At 42.9% G+C, this 15,511-nt stretch overlaps 1 protein-coding gene across 5 annotated transcripts in view; it reads left to right on the top strand.

Moving 5' to 3' along the window:
• Window positions 1–15,511, top strand: part of SLC22A15 (solute carrier family 22 member 15) — an 81,558-nt gene that overhangs the window by 59,484 nt on the left and 6,563 nt on the right. For all 5 annotated transcript variants that reach the window (XR_016237105.1, XR_518141.5, XM_089336991.1 and 2 more), the window contains 2 exons: window positions 1,595–1,680; window positions 14,969–15,089. Coding sequence is in view for 3 of the 5 variants with exons in the window: in XM_089336991.1 (XP_089193117.1) it covers window positions 1,595–1,680; window positions 14,969–15,089 (207 nt within the window). In the remaining 2 variants the exon portion in view is untranslated. The remainder of the gene's footprint in view (window positions 1–1,594; window positions 1,681–14,968; window positions 15,090–15,511) is intronic.

The following is a 15,511-nucleotide window of genomic DNA, read 5'->3' as shown; positions in this document are numbered from 1 at the left end:
AGTCCTGGTTGGGGCACCGGATTCTGTCCTGGTTGCCCCTCTTCCAGTGCAGCTCTCTGCTGTGGCCCAGGAGTGCAGTGGAGGATGGCCCAGGTCCTTGGGCCCTGCACCTGCATGGGAGACCAGGAAAAGCACCTGGCTCCTGGCTTCGGATCAGCGCTATGCGCTGGCTGCAGCGTGCTGGCCGCAGCAGCCATTGGAGGGTGAACCAACGGTAAAGGAAGACCTTTCTCTCTGTCTCTCTCTCTCACTGTCCACTCTGCCTGTCAAAAAAAAAGTTACTTCATACGGCATCCTTTCCTTAAATATTTTTACATCATTTACTGAAGATCCCGTCCTGTGTGAGCTGGGAATCAGCTGGACTGTGTCATTTCTCATTCTCCAGAAATTATCATCGTAACTAAAACCAGGCTTCCTTTAGTATCATGCTCAGTGCTGTAGTCATGCTTTTAACGTAGAGCATTTTGAAGGGTGGGTTTGAATTCTGATAAATGCAGGGGTTTTCGCCCAGGAAATCATCCCATTGCTTCTGCTGACTCCTCTCTTGCTGGCTTCCTCTTGCTCTCATCATGGTCTGAGAGCTGGATTAGACATCATAGTTTGAAGTCTTTCCCCAGCTTTCCTTGTATTGTGCTAGCACCATGCCTTTGTGCTGTTGTAGCTTCCTGTGGATGCCTCTGACCACCTCTAACCTTGGGGGTGGACCTGTGCATCTTTGCATCCCCCCTGTGGAACATGGCTCTTGGAAGGTATTTGATACTGACAGATTAAAAATAATGACTTGAAAGAGATTTAGACCTTTTCTATCTCCCACCAGCTGCCACTAGCTATGAGACAGACACACCTCAATTCAGGTCCTGTCTTAGCCATGTGTTAGTTTTATGATTTTGACAAGTTCCTCTGTAAGCTTCCACTCATCCTTATCTTCCAACTAGGGCTTAGAAATTCCCCTGGAAAAATTGTCACCCAAATGTCAGTGAAGATGGAAGCCCCAGCAGAGCACCTTGTGTGCTGCAGACCTAAGAAGGGCGATTTGTTAATGCTGACTTCTTCCTTCCAAGTCTAGAGCTCTTCCCTTGAAAATGACTTCTCTCGAAGTGTGCTATATGTGCCTTGCACTTGATTCTAATTGGCAAGAAGTGTTTTCTGTTTATGTTTTCAAGAGAGAGAGAGAAAAGAAAATTGTATAGTGTTTAAAACTCTTAACTGTGTAAGATTGAGGTAACCAGAAAATGAAATGAGCCAGAAGTTGAGGAATATAACAGTACATGCCCACAGGCTTATTATTATGATGAAATAAAATGATTTGTAGAAAACACTTAAAACAGGGCCAGGAACATAGTAAACATTCATGGAAATAGGACTACTCTGCCTCCTGTTCGTACACATCACGTGAGCTTGCCGTCCAGCCAGTTTGCCTTTGTTTTATGCTGGTGTTGCCAGACTCCTGATGAGGCACATTTGCTACCCACTCCTTTAGAAAAGATCAGCGCATTTAATGAAACTGAGGGTGTTTAAATATAAGTTGGGAGTGGGGAGTAGATGGATTTAGAAGATTCTTAAGAGATGTCTGGTATTTTTTTCTATTATTTAGGTTTGGTCGGAAGAGGACGTTAGCAGCATTTCTGTGTCTGGCAGGATTGGCTTGTCTTATTGTGATGTTTCTTCCAGAAAAGAAAGGTATGCCTTTCAAATTTCTACTAGGGTTTTGAACAGCACTTTTATTATAATGAAGCTCAGTATAGTGGAGAGATTACCATATGCCATGCTTCATTTCTGTGATTGCATATTATTTAGCAATTGTGTGGGCTATAATGGGCCAGATTCTTTCCATTGCCTAAACTATTCTCTGGGTGAATAATGTGCTTAGAGGTGCACTATTAATTCTTTCAGCCTATTAAGCTACCATCTGGGGTGGCTGGGATGCAGGACTGGTGATGTTAGAGTTGTTGATTTGATAACGAGGAGGACCTGTTGGTTCTGTGCATAGAGAAACTCCATCCAAGGCTGCAGATTGCACTCCTCATCCCAGCCAATTGAAGGATTGGAAATCGGAGCCACTGGTTCTCAAAGGTGGCCTGGCACCTCCCAGTACCTCCATCAGAACTCTCAAGGCACCCCAGTAAAAACAACAGCGACCAAGAGAGATAGTCGCTGTTGGTAACAGTGGTTATTCTCTCAGTCTTACAGAAAAGGTGAATGAAACATCTTAAACATCGTTGGTATTTTTAAATGAGGATATTTCAAACAGTTTGTGGAAAATGGAATTAAAAGATAAGTTTATTTTGGTGCAAAAATTTTTTGGAAATCCCATGCATACTTGTTTCATAGTATGCATTTTATACACATGGATTTCAATTTTTTGCACCAGAATAATCTTGTAATTCCCACTTTGCCATGAGCTTTTAGAAGTACCCTTAAATATTTGTAGCATTGCTGTGTAAACACAGCTTCCAGGAAGGTCCCTTTGGCAGCCTCATCTAACCTGATGACTGTCCCTATATAAAAATTCTGTAGATACTGCTGATTTTTAACCTTTTTTTTTGCATGCCAGCTGTCACATTAGCAACTATGATTTTGGTACTGATTTTTCATTTTGGGGGTGTTTGGGTCTTCTTAGGGCTCTACCATGGGTCTTACTGTCCAGATGGGAATCATTGAGGTGATTCTTCAGAAAGTTCTGGTGACTACTGAAAATGCATGAAGAATTCCGTTCCCATCAGAGAATGTCGTGTTTTAAATGCTACTTTGGTAAATTGCTTCTCCTTGAGGCTTGGTTGTTCCAGTATCCTGTTGGAGACCCGGCTGCATGTTCTCCTTGTTTGGATGCCCTCGGGGTACCTGCTCTGCTGCTGGGTGCTGCCTGCAGTTTGTGCTTTGAGTCCAGAGTCCAGATTGTTCACTGGTTAGAGTGTAGCCAGTATCTAGAGCAGCCTGACAGTGATTTCCGTGGAATCACAGAGGCTGGAGAACTGAGCCACTTTGCCCATTTCTTGTTCTGTTAGCACACTAGTGTCTATGCTAGTGCCAGGGGAAGGAGAAAGTCCTCAGCTGTTGCCTAGCCAGGGGGTTCTGGAGCAAGGGATGCAGTTGTGTGTCTGGGACAAGAGGATGGTATAGCTTGATATTCAGCCCAGGTGGTTTTGCATATGCACCTTGGGAATCCAGTGGTTTCCAGCAGCAGCAATCCAGTGCCGTCTGTCACCTCAAAGGGAAAAACTTTGTTGTTACTCGCAACACACCTGTTACTTGTCACACCTCCCCACTCAGGCCAATTAACATCTTTCTTCCTTTCCACTCTTGCACCCCAGGACTCTGCTCACGGCCCTTTCTTGAAATTATCTCTTATTATAAATAAAAAAAATGCAGTGCGGATGTCTGATCACCATCTAGACAGCACCTCTCTGCTTGGTTCCAGGCTGTGCTAAGAGAGCAGCTTGAACTCTTTGTTGATTGTGCCCCTTGCTGGGCGCTGTGAGAAGCAGCAGAGCAGAGCATCTCACACACCACAGATGTGCAGTGGGAATATGATGCCTCCATTACATGTAGATAAAGTGGGCGTCTCGTCTGTTTCTAAAGATTTCCAGGGAGAGAAGTGCCATGATGTCCCTTCGTAAATGATTTCTGCTTTAATAGCCATTACTGTCAGAGTGATCCTCGGCCGCTGCAGTTGAGCCCATTTCCCCTCATTTGAGTCATTACTGAACATGGAGAACAGATGGTCACACACATCCCTTTTTTTTATTTTTATTTTTTTGCATAATCCTTTCCATACTTATAGAGAGGCTTCTAGCTTGTCCTGAATTTTCTCCTCTTTCAGCTAAAAAAATTTTCTTCTTTGCACTATCTTTAAATAATTTATAGTACCTTTAAAATATTTTGATGGCTTTCCTTTAAATCTGTTTTTTCAAAACTTTGCTCTGTGTGTTATGAAAATTCTAATAATGCATATTAAGAAAAAGACCTAGCAGGTCAACAAATTCTGTTAATGGCTTGGAGGCCACTCATTTTCTCATTGTTTTTTGTCCTTGTTTGTTTTCAGTTTTTCTCACTAAACACACTTTAATTCTCTCCTTTCTGCTAACTCACTTTTATTTGTTTATTCTGCCTACCATTTTTATTCATTTTTTAAATTTGAAGGGCAGAGAGACAGAGATCTTCCATTTACTGGTTCAGTCTTCAAATGCCTGCAATGTCTGGGGTGTGGCCAGGCTGAAGCCAGGAGCCAGGAACTCCATCCAGGTCTCCCACATGAGTAGAAGGGACTCAAGTACTTGAGTCATCGTTTGTTGCCCCCCCAAGTGCCTTAGCAGGAAGCTGGATCAGTGGTGGAAGTGGGACTCCATCCCAGGCATCCTGATACAGGATGTGGGATTCCAAGCAGCAGCTTAAGTAGCTCTGTCATAATGCTTGTTCCCCAACTTATTTTAGCATCTCTATGATTTAGGTTCTCTGTGACTGGAGGCATTGTGACTTCTGTGACAATGTAGCTCTAAGAGAAACAGTCAGCAAGCTAGAAAATAAATTGTTTGGCATCCGTCAACATTCCTAATCCAAAAATCTGAGTTTCAAAATGCCCCAAATCCAAAACCCTTTTTGGCACTGACATGATATCAGAAGTGGAAAGGGCCATATCAGCCCTCATGTATGGTCACAGTAAAAATGCAGCTGTACCGAATATACTGTATTAAAATGACCTCCATGGAGCAGGCCTTCAGCCTTGCGCATCACATGCCTGCATTCCTCATCAGAGTGCCCAGGTTCAGTTCCTGGCTTTGACTCCAGATTCCAGCTTCCTGCTGATGCAGACCCTTGGAGGCAATGGTGATGACTCAAGCAGTTGGGCCCTTGGGAGACCTGGATTGTATTCCTATATACCCTCTTTAGCCACAGTACAGCTACAGCCATTGTGAGCATTTGGGGACTGAACAAGCAGGTGGTAGCTTGCTTGCTCTCTCTCTTTCTCTCTCTCTCTGCTTCTCAAGTAAATAGAAAACAATAATTTTAAAAATCACCTTCAGGCCATGTATATAAGGTATATATAAAACATAAGTGAATGTTTAGACTTAGGTCACTTCCCCAAGATAGCTCATCATATATATACAAATATTCCATAACTGGAAAAGTTTATCTGGTTCCAAGTATCTTGGAAAAGAGATACTCAAATTGTATTAGACGAGTGTCCCACATAGTACCTACTTGTGGGCATCCACGTTGGTGTTCTCTGGGAATGATGTTAGCAGGTGGCCACTAATCTTTCCTCCACAGACGAGTTGTCAGACATTTTACATGATCTCTGTCCTTGCTTAAAGGATTGTAATTAAGCTTCCAGTACTAATCTCCATTTACTAAGTGTCCACTGCATTGGATTCACTTCATGTGCAGAAAGTATTACACATTCTCTTTTTATAAGGAAACTAGCAACCAGATTAGCCAAGCAATTTGTCCAAGGTCACACAGCAAGTAAGTAGCACGTGTGGGATTCAGGCTTCCCCTTTCCCCTCTTAGAGTTTTAGAACCACTGTATTACCTGCAAATGGTAAAACTAGTCTTAGTGAATTGACACTGCCTGATTTGGGCCAGTTTTTTTGTTTTTTAAGATTTATTTATTTATTTGAAAGAGTTACACAGAGAGAGAAGGAGAGGCAGAGAGAGAGGTCTTCCATCTCCCCAATTGGTCACAATGGCGAGAGCTGCACTGATCTGAAGCCAGGAGCTTCTTCCGGGTCTCCCATGTGGTTTCAGGGGCCCAAGGACTCAGGCCATCTTCTACTGCTTTTCCAGGCCATAGCAGAGAACTGGATCAGAAGTGGTACAGCCAGGACTCAAACCTGTGCCCATATGGGATGCCTACACTGTGGGCGGCTTTACCTGCTATGCCACAGCATCGACCCCTCAGGCCAATTCTTTTATTTTTTTATTTAGTAAATATAAATTTCCAAAGTACAGTTTATGGATTACAATGCCCCCCCCCATAATTTCCCTCCCACTCACACCCCTCCCATCTCCCGCTCCCTCTCCCATTCCATTCACATCAAGATTCATTTTCAATTATCTTTATATACAGAAAATCGATTTAGTATATATTAAGTAAAGATTTCATCAGTTTGCACCCACACAGAAACACAAAGTGTAAAATACTGTTTGAGTACTAGTTATAGCATTACTTCACCTTGGACAACACATTAAGGACAGATCCCACATGAGAAGTAAGTACACAGTGACTCCTGTTGTTGACTTAACAATTTGACACTCTTGTTTATGGCGTCAGTAATCTCCCTAGGCTCTAGTCATGAGTTGCCAAGGCTATGGAAGCCTTTTGAGTTCACTGACTTCGATCTCATTCCGACAGGGTCATAGTCAAAGTGGAAGTTCTCTCCTCCCTTCAGAGAAAGGTACCTCCTTCTTTGATGGCCCCGTTCTTTCCACTGGGATCTCACTCGCAGAGATCTTTCATTTAGGTCTTTTTTTTTTTTTTTTTCCCAGAGTATCTTGGCTTTCCATGCCTAAAATACTCTCAGGGGCTCTTCAGCCAGATCCGACTGCCTTAAGGGCTGATTCTGAGGCCAGAGTGCTGTTTAGGACATCTGCCATTCTCTGAGTCTGCTGTGTATCCCGCTTCCCATGATGGATCCTTTTCTCCCTTTTTGATTCTATCAGTTAGTATTAGCAGACACTAGTCTTGTTTGTGTGATCTCTTTGACTCTTAAACCTATCAGTGTGATCAATTGTGAACTGAAATTGATCACTTGGACTAGTGAGATGGCATTGGTACATGCCACCTTGATGGGATTGTATTGGAATCCCCTGGCACGTTTCTAACTCCACCATTTGGGGCAAGTCCGATTGAGCATGTCCCAAATTGTACATCTCCTCCCTCTCTTATTCCCACTCTTATATTTAACAGGGATCACTTTTCAGTTAAAATTTAAACACCTGAGAATAATTGTGTGTTAATTACAGAGTTCAACCAATAGTACTAGAACAAAACAAAACAAAAAAATACTAAAATGGATAAAGTATTACATTGTACATCAACAGGACAAGAGCCGAACAAGTCACTGTTTCTCATAGTGTCCATTTTACTTCAACAGGTTTCCCCTTTGGTGCTCAGTTAGTTGTCGCCAATCAGGGAGAACATATGATATTTGTCCCTTTGGGAATGGCTTAATTCACTCAGCATAATGTTTTCCAGATTCCTCCATCTTGTTGCAAATGACCAGGTTTCATTGTTTTTGACTGCTGTATAGTATTCTATAGAGTACATGTCCCATAATTTCTTTATCCAGTCCACTGTTGATGGGCATTTGGGTTGGTTCCAGGTCTTAGCTATTGTGAATTGAGCTGTAGTAAACATTAATGTGCAGACAGCTTTTTTGTTTGCCAATTTAATTTCCTTTGGGTAAATTCCAAGGAGTGGGATGGCTGGGTTGTATGGTAGGGTTATATTCAGGTTTCTGAGGAATCTCCAGACTGACTTCCATAGTGACTTAACCAGTTTGCATTCCCACCAACAGTGGGTTAGTGTCCCTTTTCCCCCACATCCTCTCCAGCATCTATTGTTGGTAGATTTCTGAATGTGAGCCATTCTAACCGGGGTGAGGTGAAACCTCATTGTGGTTTTGATTTGCATTTCCCTGATTGCTAGTGATCCTGAACATTTCTTCATGTGTCTGTTGGTCATTTGGATTTCCTCTTTTGAAAAATGTCTATTGAGGTCCTTGGCCCATCTCTTAAGTGGGTTGTTTGTTTTGATGTTGTGGAGTTTCTTGATTTCTTTGTAGATTCTGGTTATCAACCCTTTATCTGTTGCATAGTTTGCAAATATTTTTTCCCATTCTGTTGGTTGCCTCTTCACTCTCCTGACAGTTTCTTTTGCAGTACAGAAACTTCTCAATTTGATGCAATCCCAAATGTTAATTTTGGCTTTGACTGCCTGCGCCTCCAGGGTCTTTTCTAGGAAGTCTTTGCTGGTACCTATATCTTGCAGGGTTCCTCCAATGCTCTCTAATAATTTGATGGTGTCAGGTCGTATATTTAATTCTTAATATCCAGTGTGCAGGCCTGATGAGAATTGGGCAGGACTTCAGAATGCATGTTGTCAGAGTAGCACTAGCCTGATGCTCGTGAGGTTTTGGTCCCATAGAATCTGAACTCCAAAAAGTCATGGCACATGTCTAGATGATCAAGTTTCATAGTTGAAGGGACTGTCCTTAGGTTGCACTCCAGTGGAACCTTTAGATCTCATTTGTTTGTTCAGTCTTGATCTGCCCATTTTTTTTAAAGATTTATTTATTTATTTATTTGAAAGAGTTACATAGAGAGAGGAGAGGCAGAGAGGTCTTCCATCTGATGGTTCACTCCCCAGTTGGCTTCAATAGCCAGAACCTCACCAATCCAAAGCCAGGAGCCAGGAGCTTCCTCTAGGTCTCCCACGTGGATACGGGGGCCCAAGGACTTGGGCCATCTTGTACTGCTTTCCCAGGCCACAGCAGAGAGCTGGTTTGAAGTGGAGCAGCTGGGACTAGAACTGGCACCCATATGGGATGCTGGCGCTTCAGACCAGGATGTTAACCCACTGCGCCACAGCACCAGCCCCCTGCCCATTCTTTATTCGTTTGATTTCCCTAGCATCCATGATACACAAGGTTATCTGCATAAACAAGACCTAATCCCTGGCCTCAAAGAGCTTACAATTTACTGAGGGAAATTAGAGATTCAAAGAGAACAATAAAAGGCAGGCAGTACCACGTGAGAAGTAACAGTGAACTGCTGTGGAAGCTTGACCTTCAGGCCTTGGAACTAATTGAGACCAACACTCTTCCTGCTTTAATCAACTGTACAAGCAGACAAAATGCACAGCCAAACAGGAATAAGTTCAGGTGTTTTCTTACCCAGGGTGATTAGCATTAACAATAAAATATTGCATGGTTTCAAGTAACCAGAAAAGATGATTTTGAATGTCCTCTTCACAAATAAATGATGAATGATTGAGATGGTAAGTAGCCAGTCATGCTGAACTCATCCATGCACAATGTATAAATGTACCAGAACATCACACTGTACTGTATAAAGATGGACAGTTAATGTCTTATGAGAAAAAGTTAAATAAAGTGCAGGCTTTTGGCCTAGCAGTTAAGATGCTGTTGAGGATGTCTGTGTCCCACAATGGAGTACCTGGGTTTGACTGCAGGCTCCAACTTCCTGGCTCAAGCTGGGTTCCTGCCAGACTCACTTGGAAGACCAGGATCGAGTTCCCAGCTCCCAGCTTTAGTCATGGCTGGCAGCTGGGGAGTGAACCATTAAATGAGAGTGTCCCCCTCTTCTCTATCTCTCTGTTTCTCATAAATAAATAACAATTTAAAAAATGCATGGAGGGAGGTGCTGTGGCATATCAGATAAAGCCGCTGCCTGCAGTGCCAGCATCCCATATGGACACAGGTTCGAGCCCCAGCTGTTCCACTTCTGATATCCAGCTCTCTGCTATGACCTGGGAAAGCAGTAGAAGATGGCCCAAGTGCTTTAGCCCCTGTACCTGCGTGGGAGACCTAGAAGAATCTCCTGGCTCCTGGCTTCGGATTGGCCCAGCTCCAGCTGTTGATGGAAGACCTTCCTCTGTCTGCCTCTGCCTCTCTCTAACTCTGTTTCAAATAAATAAATAAATCTTTTTTAAAAAATGCCTGGAACATGTAGAGGTGAAATATGCAATTATGAACAATATTGGACAGGATGCACTATCTACAGAGGAAAAAGCCTGTGAACTTAATGATTTAACAAAAGAAACTTCAGAGTGAAACAGGAAAAAAATGATTTGATGGTAGAACTACGAAAGTGTCAGTGATTCAAGCAGCCTAGTGTATCTAATTATAGTCTCAGGACGAGCAGTTAAGAAAAAAGTGTTTGCAGAAATGATGAGCAGATTCCTCCCAGGTTTGATCAAATATATGAATACATGATAAGAAACTGGTCGGTTTATCAAGGGGCTGTCACAAACCTAAATGTGTTTGCCTCTAATAACTGATTGAAAATATGTGAAACAGTGCTTCAGGTACTAAAGTGACAGACAAATCCAGAATTTTGGTTGGATACCTGGGACCCCTCTCTCTCAGTGAGTGAGAAAAAGTAGACTGAAAATACAGGAGCATACATATCCATCGTGACTTAATCAATTGTGGGACCCTCTACCCTGAAACAGCAGAATATGCATTCCATTTGAAGTAAATGCAGACTGTTTACCAGTGGAGACCATATTCATTGCCGTAAAACAAGTTTCAATAATTTAAAAGGACTGAAAACTTAAACAAAAAGTCTTTGACTGAAATGGAATTAAAGTTGATATGAGTAACAACAATGTCTAGAAAACCCCCAGTTGCTTGGATACAAAACAACACTCTCCTAAAAGCATGTTCATAATTAACCAATGATTAAAGTATATTATATCAAAGTTTATAGGATGCAGGTAAAGTAATATAAAGGGAAATGAATATAATTTTCTAAAAATCAAGAAAAAGAGGGAAGTGATCAAATTAATATTCCAAGCTTCTACCTTAAGAAAGTGGGTGAGTTAAAAAAAAAAGTATGGCAAATTAAATGTATGCAAGCAGAAAGATGTTAATAAATATATGAGCCAAAAAATCAGTGGAATAAAAACAGAAAAACAGTAGAGAAAAATCAGTGAAACCAAAAGCCTATTAAGACCAATAAAATTTAAAAGTCTGTAACCAAACTAATAAGGAAAGAAGAGAGAAGACACAAATTACCAGTAGAAGGAATAAAGAGGGGACATCACTATGGAATGTTTAGGCATAATAAGGAAATATTATGAACATTGTTATGCCAGTAAATTCAACTTAGGCAAAATGGATTAAATTCCTAGAAAGACAGAAACTATCAGCTTACTCAGAAACAAGTAGAAACCTGACTAGCCTCATATTTGTTAAAGAAATTGAATTATAGTTTAAAGCATTCCCAGAAAGAGAATTCCAGGCCCAGATGGTTATTCTGTGAAACACAGAAGAAGTAATGCCAGTTCTGTATACTTCTCCAGAAAATAAAAGTGGACAGAAAACTCCCAGCTTAGTCTGTGAGGTTAGCAATTAACTCTGATGCTTAAACCAAACAGACTTTACAATAAAATGAAAGTATAGACTCATATCCCTCATTAATATAGATGAAAAGTTCTTAAAGCATTAGCAGTAACACCTAGAAAGCGCATTGTATCTGACCAAGCAAGGGTTATCCCACAGATAGAAAGCGGGTATAATATTCAAAAGCCAATCAGTGTTACTCACCATATTAAAAATAAAAAGGGAAAAATAGTCATCTGATCATTTCAGTGCAAGCAGAAAAAGCACTCATCAGAATTCAGTTACTCATTATAAAAACTATTAGCAACCAGAAATGGAAGAGGATTTGCTTAATCCGAAAACGGATGTGAAAGGAAAACCTCCAGTTAACCTTACACTTAATGGTGAAAGCCTGGATGCTTATTCCTCAGGATCAGGAAGAAGAAAAGGGAGTCTCTTTTCACCTCTTCTGTGGAACATTGCACAGAATACACTAGAGAATGCAGTAAGACATAAAAAAGAGATGAAAAATGTCCGAATTGGAGCAGAAGTAAAACTGTGTTTATTTACCAGACTCTGTGTGGGCATCTCCATAGAAAATCCTAAGGAATATAGAAACAAATCTATTAGAGTTAATGAATGACCTTAACAGACTCATGTGATACACAATTTTTTTTTCTCTAAATATTTTTTTTTTAATTTTGTTTTACTTCAAAGAGAAAGAGACAGAGAGAGAGAGAGATCTTCCATCTGCTGGTTCACTTCCCAAATGCCCACACAGCTAGGTTTGGGTCAGGTTGTAGATGGGAGCCTAGAACCCCATCCAGGTCTTCGACATGGGAGGCAGAGGATCCAAATACTTGAGTTATGTCTGCTGCCACCCAGGAAGCTAAAATTGGAAATGGAGCCCGGACTTGAACCCAGGCACTCTGATATGGGATGTGGATGTTTGAAGCAGTATCTTAAATATTTTTAACATATGAAAAATAAAGATTTACTTACAGGAGCAGGCCTTGTGGTGCAGCAGTGAGCCTCCCCTTGGGATGCCTGCATCCCATATCAGAGTGCTGGGGTTCAGGTCCCACCTGTTTCCAATCCAGCCTTCTGATGATGCACACCATGGGAGGGAGAAGGTGGTGGCTCAAGTACTTGGCTCTGTGCCTTCCAGGTGGGAGACACAGATGGAGTTTTGGGCTCCTGGCTTCAGTCTGGCTCAGCTCTGGCTATTGTGGGCATTTGGAGAGTAAGTCAGCAGATGGAAGATTTCTTTCTCTTTGCCGCTGCTGCTGCTACTCTGCCTTTCAAATAAATTAAAATGAATAAATTATAAAAATAAAATTTGCTTATGATTCCCTGATGAGTGAAGTGGGTGACCAAGTTGAACACTGTTTTGGGCCAGTGAAATGTGTCTGTGACATACCAAGACATTTTATTTTGCTGACTCCCAAAAAGGCACTAAGAAATTTTCCAGAAAATAATTTCTGTAGTAGTTACATCATTGGAATAAATTTATAATTTCCATGAGTTCATTACATTAAAGGATACTTTTAAGAATTCTCTTTCTTAGAAAAGATTATTTAATTCACCTTTTTTAAATCCCTTTTTTTTCCTAAACAATTTTGAGCACTCATTGAGAATTGCCCAATAATATGTAATTTTCAGATAATGAAGAACAGGGACCAGCCCAGTGGCTGCAAAGCCATCCCAAGTACTAGCTCAAGATGATGAGCAGCCCAGCAGCTCCAGAGCGCAAGTCTCCCAAGGATAAGAAATTCTTTTCTAATAGATAAAGCTGTCTGAAATTGATGTGGGCTGCCTTGGGGAAGACAGGAGTTCTGCCTGGTTTGAGGGTGTTGTCTGGAAGACAGGGAGAAGTGTGAGCATCAGCTGGGGTGTCAGACTGAGGAGAGCAACTGCGGGCTGGTGGTGGGAGCCAGGCTCCCCACAGGAGCTGTGGCAGGAAGTTTCTCAAGCCGCACGCGGGAGCCTTCTTCCAGCTTTGGATCTCGTGAATGTTCCAGTGATGAGCTTCCCATGACTTGCCATTTGAATTTAAATTTCAGGCTGGCAGACCTCTAGCCCTGTCAAGATACTGTCAGGTGCTGCCATGCACTTCTGAAAGATGCCTTCCCGTGCTTGTGGAAGCCAGAGATCGTTTGCAGTCAAGCACATTTGTGTTTGCTTCATTGCTACCCCAATACCTTTTTCCTGACTGACTCAGTTTCCTGAAAAAATAACCAGTAAATTTAGTTTGCACTCATTGGTTTAAATGAAAAAGTTGTTAGACCTCAAAAGTCCCACAGTTGGTCTTGGAGTTGCTGAAAGCCTTGATTCTTTTTCTGGAAGCACCATGTGGCTTAAAAATACATATTCAGAATTGAAAAGAGCCAGTTTCTTCCAAACGGCAGCAGAGGAGGAAGCCGCCCCCAAGACTGAGTCCGTTGGTGCTGGGGTGTCTGTGTCCGGGCTGCTGTCTTTCAGGCAGATGAAGATTGATTTCATGGTGAGCAGGAGAGGTTGGCACTTGTGTGCTGGGACGGGGCATCTTCTTGTATGTCTCTCTCCATACAAGGGGCGAAGGATGAGCACCAGTTCTTTCCACATAATTTGTTGTTCTTCCGCTTCTTAGTTCAACAAGTATTTAGAGAACAGAGGTGTGCAGTGCTGTCAGGAACACACATGCACACAAGGCACCAGCCTTGCCTAAGATAGCTCCAGGTGTATTTTGGAAAATAAGTGACCCCAAGGGAGTTATCTGAGGCTTGCCAGTGGAATGGGTTGGAAAAGCGGACCAGCGGAAGTCAGAGGAAGTAGAGGATGTTTCATTTGAGCCGCTGTGTGAGCGGAAGAGGACGAGAGTGTTCTGTGTGTGCAGATGTCAAGGAGGTCATGAGGCAATTGCATTTTGTGATGAGAACAGTGTGTTGAGTTCCAGGAGAGGATGGTATTAGAGGCAGATTGTTCTGAGTTCCAGGGCAGGTGCATTTGAAGATGTGGAGTGGTGGTCACTCACTGGAGATGTCTGATTGTGAAGAGAGGGCGTACAGCAAGTCAATGGGAATTTTTTCTCCAAAAAGAAAATTGTTATTTTGAAGGTAGAGGAAAATGAATTATTGAAAGAGTCGGGTTAAATGTGTTTGAAAGGAAGATAATTACATTTTGTGGAATCCCAGAGAACTACATGATAATTGATGGTATTTTTGATAAAGAAATGAACTGGCATAAAATGTTTTTGCATTTTATGTCAAAGCATTACATTAAGAAACTCACATGGTATATTGATTTGTAAGTCAAGTAAGAAGCTGAGGAGGAAGGATTTCCAAGCAGTTCCGTATTTATAGGGTAGGCATTTGGCCCATATCCCATAGTGCAGTGACTATCTTTGAGTCCCAGCTCTGCTCCCAAGTCCAGCTTCCTGCTAATGTGCACCCTGGGAGCCAGCAGGTGATGGCTCAAGTAGTTGGATCCCTGCCATCCGTGTGGGAGGCTCAAATTGAGACTCCAGCTTCTGAATTGTGCCTGGTCCAGCCCCAGCTGTTGCGGGCACATGGGGAGTGAGCCAGTAGGTGAGAGCTGCCTCTCTCCCTCTGTCTATATCCAGGAAGCTTACTTTCCTACAGTACAGAATGTGTCAGGGGGCTCTATCATTCAGGAATGAGTATAACTTCCGTGGCCCTGAAAGCCAGGCAGTATGTAAGGCTTCATGGGTGTAACCAAAAGACAGAGGAAATATCTGTGTGTGTGTCTGTGTGTGATCTCTGAACCATCCAAGCAGGTAGACAGCTGGAGAACCTCTTTGCTGTTTGAGATGGTCAGGATGCCTCTGACTGCTTCGGAGTGCAGCATGTGGTTGAAAGGAGAGGTTCTGTCGAGCTCACCGGGGTTGTCTTTGCCCTCTGCAGACACAGGCGTGTTCGCGGTGGTGAACAGCCGTTCCTTGTCCCTGCTGGGGAAGCTGACCATCAGCGCTGCCTTTAACATCATCTATATCTACACCTCGGAGCTCTACCCCACCGTCATCAGGTACGTGTGCCCCGTACATCTGGACCGTGCTTGCATCAGCAGAGGCCCAGTTCCCGCCCCGGGGCCAGCTGGAGTCAGGCGGGGCCCGCAGTGACTCTGCACGCTGTTGTGACTCAGCTGCCTTGCGGACTGCTCTCTGCCCGCCTGGCCGAGGCACTGGAGCTTTGTTGTGGGCTGCATTCCCTTTCCTCAGCTGGAAGAGGAGCACTTCCCACTAGGCACAGCCCATCATCCAGGCACTGCTCCAGGGCTGGTTTTATTTTCATGGATTTCATTGGTTCAGCTCCCATCCAGCGTCAGGCATGTAACAGAAGACAAAGAGGGGCCACCATTGTGGCACAGTGGGTTAAGCCGCTGCCTGCGACACTAGCATTCCATATGGGCATCAGTTCGAGTCCTGGCTACTCTGCTTCATATCCAGC

The sequence above is a fragment of the Oryctolagus cuniculus genome, chromosome 7, assembly GCF_051225735.1.
Source record: "Oryctolagus cuniculus isolate XC-2025 breed Fujian yellow rabbit chromosome 7, ASM5122573v1, whole genome shotgun sequence".
In the NCBI taxonomy this organism is placed as follows: Eukaryota; Metazoa; Chordata; class Mammalia; order Lagomorpha; family Leporidae; genus Oryctolagus; species Oryctolagus cuniculus.
The sequence above is the reverse complement of the archived record's forward strand: the minus strand, read 5'-3'. Positions and strand labels throughout refer to the sequence as shown.